The sequence below is a fragment of the Suricata suricatta genome, chromosome 7 (assembly GCF_006229205.1).
Source record: "Suricata suricatta isolate VVHF042 chromosome 7, meerkat_22Aug2017_6uvM2_HiC, whole genome shotgun sequence".
In the NCBI taxonomy this organism is placed as follows: domain Eukaryota; kingdom Metazoa; phylum Chordata; class Mammalia; order Carnivora; family Herpestidae; genus Suricata; species Suricata suricatta.
In genome coordinates, this window is record NC_043706.1 from 45,957,656 (window position 1) to 45,965,654 (window position 7,999).

Sequence of the window (7,999 nt, forward strand, 5' to 3'; positions counted from 1 at the left end):
CCCCTGCTTCACAAACACATGTAGATATGAAACAATTACACATTTAAATCACCTCCAATTAAGCAATTTGCCTTGCAAGTAATAAGACTGGACTCTTTGATTGTTTTGTGGATTATTTTAATCATCAATTTAAAACCAAAGTAAAGTTAAGATGTAAAGAATTACAGTGCATGTTAGTTGGGCAGGAAAGACAAACATCAAGGAAGTTGGAACATGGGAAAGGAGGAGAAGGAGTTAACAGACTCTCCTCTGTCAAAGGTTATTGTCAAGGGGACCGGTTACACCGTTAGTTGAATTTTGTCAACCTGGGAACTACTAGTCACGGGGTGGAAACATGGGGCAAGTGTTGAGCTGGACGCTTCACTTCTGCAGTAAGGAAGTTTAAAACAGGGTTGGGTCAGGACACGAGTGGGTGGCATTGATATCTATCTACTGATGCCTGTATGTGATTAGTAAAAAAAAAAAAAAATAGGATCTAAAGTGTAATTAAAACCAAATGAAACTCAGCAAAGGCTACTGAAGCAAAGTAAGGTAAAAGGAGTAAACCAGCAGACATTTCTCCAACAGAACATTGTAGTTGCAAACAACAAATATTATTTTATCTCCGTGTCACACAGACAACTAGCTTTGCAGAAGTGTCGAACTGACTGGCTCCTGCATCCAAAACCACGTGTTTGTGTCTCACAGTTACTGAGTTCATCATAGTAGAGGCAGGGGTTAGCTGGAAGGACAAAGCATGTTTACACCATATTATCTCAAAAATTCACCATCACTGAAGAAAGATAAACTTCTATAAGATATAAATGTAATTATCCACACCCCACGCCCCCAATGCCTCTGAAAATCACCTATCTTTTCTCTGTATCTGTGAGTTTGGGTTTACTAGATTCCACTTATAAGTGAGATCATACAGTAATGTCTTTCTATGTCTGATGTATTTGTGTAGAATATGCCTTCAAGATCCGTCCATGTTGTCATAAGTGATATAATTTCCATTTGTGTGTGTATACATAGTACACACACACACACACACACACACGCACACGCACACACATCTTTTTTCTGTATCCATTCATCTGTCAATGGACAGTTAGATTGTTTCCATGCCTTAGCTATTATAAATAATGCTTCAATGAATATACAGGTGTAAATATCTTCTTGAGTTAATGTTTTTGTTTTCTTTCAGATAAATACCCAGAAGTAGAATTGCGAGATCATATGATAAATATATTTTTTAATGATTTGAAGAGCCTCCATACCATTTCCGATAGTGACTGCATTAATTTACATTTCCTTTAACATCACACAAGGGTTTGTTTTTCTTTTGCCACACCCCTGTCAACACTTATTATCTCTTGTCTTTTTGCTGAGAGCTATTCTAACAGGTATGCAGTATATCCCTGCATTTCTCTGATGATCAGTGATGTTAAACATTTTTCGTGTACCTGTTGGCCATATAGACATCTTTGGAAAAATGTCACTTAGCTCCTCTGCCAATGTTTTAATTGGATTTTTAAATTCAGCTTTCTAAGTTCTTTATATATTCCGGAGGTTAACTTCTTATCAGACATACGATTTGCAAGTCTTTTCTCCCATTCAGTAGGCTGTCTTCTCATTTTATTGCTGGTTTTCCTTGTTGTGTAGCTTTTTCGTTTGATGCAGTTTCACTTGTTTATTTTTGCTTTTGTTATTTTTGCTTTCAGTGTCAAGTCTGAACAATCATCACCAAGATTGATGTTAAGGAGTTTGCCCTCATGTTTTCTTTTAGGAGCTTTATGGCTTCAGGTTTTATGTTCAAGTCTTTAATCCATGTGATTTGATTTTTGTGTGTAGTGTAGTATATGGGTCTTGTTTCATTCTTTTGCCTAGTTTTCCCAGCACCATTTATTGAAGAAACTGTCTTTTCCCGTTGCAGTATTTGGCTTCTTTGTTATAAATTAATTGGCCACATATAGGTTGGTTTATTTTTGGGCTCTCCATTCTGTTGCATTGATCTATGTGTCAGTTTTTATACTAATACCATACTCTTTTGACTATTTTATGTAGCTTTGTAATATAGTTTAAAATCAGGGAGTGTGTTACCACTAGCTTTATTCTTTCTCAAGATTTCTTTGGCTAGTTGGGAGTCTTTTGTGGTTCCATAGAAGTTTCAGAATTATTTGTTCCAATTCTATGAAAAATACCATTGGAGGGGTACCCGTGTGATTTAGTTGGTTAAGAGACCAATTTTGGCTCAGATCATGATCTCATAGTTTGTGGGTTCAAGCCCCACATCCAGCTCTGTGCTGACAGTTTTGAGGAGCCTGCTTGGGATTCTCTTTCTCTTCCTTTCTGTGCCCCCCGCCTCTCTCTCTCTCATTCTCTCAAGATAAATAAAAAACTTAAAAAAATACCATTGGGATTTTCATAGGGATTTCACTGATCTGTAGGTAGCTTTGGGTAGTATGGAAATTTTTTTAAATATTAATTTTTCTAATCCATGAACTTGAGATACATTTCTATTTATTTGTACCTTCAATATTTTTCATCAATGTCTTAACATTTTTAATATATAGATCTTTCATCTCCTTGATTAAATTTATTCCATTTTAAAAAATTTTTAAATGTTTTTATTTATTTTTGAGAGACAGAGAGAGAGAGTATGAGCCGGGGAGGGTCAGAGAGAGAGAAGGAGATACAGAATCTGAAGCAGGCTCCAGGCTCTGAGCTAGCTGTCAGCACAGAGCCTGATGCAGGGCTTGAACCAACGAACGTGAGATCTGACCTGAGCCAAAGCCAGACACTTAACGGACCAAGCCACCCAGGCACCCCCAAATCTATTCTTAGGTATTTTATTCGTTTTGATGCAATTATAACTAGTATTGTTTTCTGAAATTTCTTTTTCTGATAGTTTGTTGGTAGTGTACTTAAAATAATTGATTTTTATATATTGATTTTGTATTCTGCAATTTTACTGAATTCATTTATTAATCCCAACAGTTTTCTGGTGGAGTCTTTCTGGTTTCCTATGTATACTGTCATGTTATCTGCAAATACTGTTTAACTGCCTCCTTTCTGATTTTAATTATTTGTACTTCTTTTCTTGCCTAATTATTCTGGTTAGGACCTCCAGTACTATGTTGAATTAAAGTGGTAAGAGTAGTCATTCTTCTCTTATTCGTGGTCTTAGAGGAAAAACTTTCTACTTTTCACCACTGAATATGATACTTTTTGTGGGCTTGTCATATCTGGCCTTTATAATGTTGAGATAAGTTCCCTGTATATCCAGTTTGAGAGTTTTTATCATGAAAGAATGTCAAATTTTGTCAAATGCTTTTGGTGCCTCTGTCAAGATGGCTATATGATTTTTATTCTCCATATTTTGGTGTGGCATATCACATTGTCTTGTGATGGTGAGCCATTCTTGTATCCATAGGATAAACTCCACTTGATTGTGGTGTATGATATTTTCAGTGTATTTTTGCAATTATTTTGCTACATTTTGTTGAGATTTTTGAATGTCTGTTCATAAAATATATTGGCCTGTAAATTTTTTTTTAAACTACAGAGTCCTTGTCTGATATTAGTATCATGGTAATGGTGGCCTCATTCCCTTCTCTTCTATTTTTGGGAGAATTTTAGAAGTATTGTATAGTAATTCTTTAAATGTTTGGTAGAATTAACTAGTAAAGACTTCTGGTCTCTGGCTTTTCTTAGTTGGGAGATTTTTTTATTATTAATTCAATCTGCTTCCTAGTACTTTGTTCAGAGTTTCTACTTATTCATAGAATATAATTATATTCACAGAATATAATTATTCTATTATTCAATCTTGGTGAGGTCATGTTTATTTATTTATAATTTAGTCTTTGTAAGTTGTATGTTTCTAGGAATTTATTCATTTCTTCAAATTAGTTGTTCAGTTTGTTGCAATACTGTTGTTCATAGCATTCTTATGTTTTTTTGTTTGTGTGATATCAGTTTTAATGCCTCTCCTTTAATTTCTTTCTTTAATTATTTGAGCCCTTTATTTTCTTTTCTTTCTCCTCCTTCTCCTCCTCCTTTTCTTCTTCCTCTTCTTCTTCTTCTTCTTCTTCTTCTTCATTTTCTTTTTCTTCTTGTAAGTGTGACTGAACCTAAAGATTTTTTGTGTTGTTTGTCTTTAATAAAACAGCTCTTATGTTGCTTTTCTTTTTAGTCTCTATTTTATTCATTTCCACTCTGATTTTTAACATTTTTTTCCTTGTACTAACTTTGAGCTTAGTTTGTTTTTCTGTAGTTGAGGAATAAAGTGAAGTTGTTTTGAGCTATTTTTTAGCTGTTGTTAATATAGGTATTTATTGTTATGAATTTACCTCTTAGAACCAACTGCTTTTACTACTGTTCTAAAATATACATTATATTAATTTATATAACTTCCTTATTTTATAACTATGAATTTTGCTTTCATAAATATTTTTGGGTTACACTAAGCTGATTATACCTACATATCCAGGTCTTTATATATTAGGCTTATTTTCATTCCAGTGTGGCTCAATCTCAAATATCTATCTATCTTCATTATTTCTCATCTTCTCATGCATTTGTAGGTGAGCAAAGGATTTAAGATATGCATCTTCTACATTATAGATTTAATCTTCTTGAGTAATACTTTCTCTTTCTTATTCTCATTTTACTTCTATTACACTTTTTATACCATTATACACATTGCTTTTATATTTTGGATTAAAAAATGTACCCCATTCACCCAACACAGATAATTAGTAGAAATTTTATCTTTCTCCAACATTTCTTTTCAGGCATCAGGCTCTGTGCTGACAGCTAGAGCCTGGAGCCTGCTTTAGATCCCCTGTCTCACTCTCTCTCTCTGCTCCTCCTTCTGCTCACACTCTGTCTCTCTGTCTCAAAAAAATAAATAAACATAAAATTTTTTAAAAAAGAAGTGGAAGTATTTTAAGGGAACTGTATGACCATCATCTAATATCTTCTGATGTGTCAGTAGGGACATGGAAGAATAAGAATCACTCAGTAAGAAATTACATGCCCTGAGAAGTGGTCAGGCAGATAGGGAAGCTATGGAGTAGCAAGAAAACTGAGAACGTTGGTATCCTGAAAGAGTGTGTATAACTCCAAGGTTGCAATGAGAGAACCCAAAACTTTTTTATAGAGCACAGAAAAATTTATACTTCTATTTACATTTTATCCAGGGTTCCCTTATTAGGGTCATTCACTTCAGGGTGGGAACTTGAGTTTAGGCCTAGACATTCTAATTTCCATTCTGATAGACTTAATCAATCATCTTTTTGGTCACTCAGGGAGAGTGATCTTTGGGAATATTGATCTTTCCTGTGGGACGGTTCAGATAAAAGTGATAGAAAAGTGCAATATTATCAAATGCTTAATTTTAAGAAAACTTGGCTCTTGGGTCAACAGTCTACATTTAGCAAACTGAATGTAAAACTTACTACAAAGCTTATTTTCACAATCATTTGGACAGTCTTCACATGGGGTTCCCACCTTATAAGGTTCATCATTTTTGTCAGGATCATTTCCCCTTAGAATAAAGAAAAAAAATGATGTAATAAAACATGTTTGAACAATGCACAGAAATGTTTACTTAATTTTTATAATACACTTTGAAAACAATTTTTGAAAACCACTGCTAGATAATGACTATAATATTTAAGATCAGTTTAAGATTTCTAGATTTACAATGATGATGGTTTATTTTTTTGGATGTATAACAGGTGATTGTGGTGTCCTAAGAATGTTTTGAGGCAAATTAAACTTATTTGGACAGTCAAGTTCTAACAGGATTGGGGCCAATGAACAGTCAAGTCTTAGCAAGCAGAAAAGTTTTAGAATCATTTCTAGTCAGTCATTTTTCTTGATTTATACTCATAAGGACTTGGTAAATAAATAGTCACGTAAAGGAGGATATTAAGAAATTTTTAAGTGAGTCTAACTGGATATGTTCTAACTTTATCTTGCACGATGTGATGATACATGTTGCTGTCTTGTGTAGAAACATAAGACACTGGGGCATTAGAAAAGATGAAAGTCCCTCAGTATGGCTAAATCTAAAGTGGCAGAGTTGGGGGAGAGAGTAGATAAGAATTTCTAGATTGGAGCTAATATGAAATTCAGAGAAGAGAGTCTTACTTGCAGATATCTAAGAAAACAATGTGGGTGATAGCCGATTCTTACCTAATACGCTTGAAAAATAAAGTAAATGTTCAGCATTCTATTTGATATTTTTCTGTTTGATATCTGAATTGTGAGAATTTTACTTTATTGCCCTTTCCCCTTCTTTAAGTAAGCTTTATTCCTAGTGTGGTGCTTGAACTCATGACCCTGAAATCAAGAGTCTCATGCTTTCCCAACTGAGCCAGCCAAGCACCCCTGAATTTTACTCTATAAAAGAAACTTATTATTTAATTCAGGAAGGGATTTTGTCAGACAGTTAGGCTAATCTTTGCTGTAGAAAATTCTCCTACGATAGCTCCATATGTTTTACTTTTGTGTATTGTCAGAAGTTCACTAGAGACCACCAGCCCAGCAAAGATTTAATACAATTAATGTGTTGTAGATGCAACACATTACATACTTACTGTCTTCAATACTAATTACATAGATAAAATCTATCACCTACTGAAATCAAGAAATGGTAAGACCATAAAATAACTCATACAGAGCTATTACATGAATATATCTATTGAATCTATACTGATATTCAATACCTTATTTAAAGTATTAATATGGTAACATTATCAGATAATTTTTGCTGATTCATATTGAACATCTTTTATTTTACAACACAAATGGGGGATTCCAGTTAAACATCATGTAAGCAATATTTTTGGTAAACTATTGGGGGAATATATCCAGTTTTGAACAATCTCTAATTTCTCATAATTACCACTGGAACCATAGAGTGTGTCCCTATGGGCTTCTGCAATCATTGTCTGAAACTGATCTTGCTCTGTAACCACAGTTGATAGGGCAAAGGAGTCCCGGTGCCCCTCACTGAAGCAATCAGTTTATCTCTTATAGGGGCTGTTACTCACACCATGATAACATGTAAATTTAATTTCTTAAGAAAAGACATGTACCAATAGATAGACTAAACAGCTAACCAAAAGAACGCTTCAATTTTTGTTTACTCTTGATATTCGACTGTATTTCTGCCCTTGCATTCTAAATACACTCTTGAATTGCTGAAGTAAATATCATTGTTTCTTTGCTTATGCTAATCAATAACACATAGCAAGACTACTGGTAATAGCTTTGAATTTGGACATTCTATTAATGAGATATAAATTCATTTTTAAAATATGATATAGGGACACCTGGGTAATTCAGTTCGTTACGCATCTGACTCATGATTTCAGCTCAGATGGTCATCTCACAGTTTGTGAGTTTGAACCCTGAATCAGTATCTGCACTGACAGTGCATGGCCTTTTTGGGATTCTCTCTCTCTCCCATTCCTTTTGCCTGTCTCCCACTTGTGCACACACGCTCTCTCTCTCTCAAAATAAGTAAATAAACCTTAAAATAAATATGATACAAATAAAAATACATGCGTGGGTTGTGATTTATATGTGTGATGGTTTGGGTATTGGGTAAATGACATTTTATCCCTAACATTCTGTTTAACTGAAATGAAATACTCGGCTTTTCTTTTGTAGTGCTTGAGAAACTGGATTATGTAAGGAGGATAGATTTCTAATGGTTATGTGAAACAGAGCTGTATAATACATACTCGTGACAATAGTGACAAACGTAGAGATATTGAGTTGACTGTCTTTGGCGGCATGATGATATTCCACAGCCAATGAGGTAAGAAGTGGCCCAAACAACCTATAAAGATAAAGAAATGTTTTTAATTTAATAATTTGATGTTTTGCTAAATGATTACAATATAAATATTGTTATCAATGACTTAAAATAAATATGCTTGCTTTAAGGAAGCTTTGGACGTGACTTACTAGGAAGCAATAGAAATAGAAATATTTCCAT

The 7,999-nt window shown here is 34.0% G+C and overlaps 1 protein-coding gene across 3 annotated transcripts in view; it reads right to left on the reverse strand.

Annotated features, from left to right (window-relative positions):
• Positions 1–100: 100 nt before the first annotated feature.
• CRISP1 (cysteine rich secretory protein 1) overlaps positions 101–7,999 on the reverse strand; it is a 29,963-nt gene continuing 22,064 nt past the window's right edge. For 2 of the 3 annotated variants that reach the window (XM_029944820.1, XM_029944819.1), the window contains 3 exons: positions 7,743–7,840; positions 5,445–5,533; positions 101–721 (listed from right to left, as the gene is read on the reverse strand). In XM_029944820.1, coding sequence (XP_029800680.1) covers positions 594–721; positions 5,445–5,533; positions 7,743–7,840 — 315 coding nt within the window. In that variant the 3' untranslated portion in view covers positions 101–593. The remainder of the gene's footprint in view (positions 722–5,444; positions 5,534–7,742; positions 7,841–7,999) is intronic. The other variant, XM_029944822.1, reaches the window with a different exon arrangement.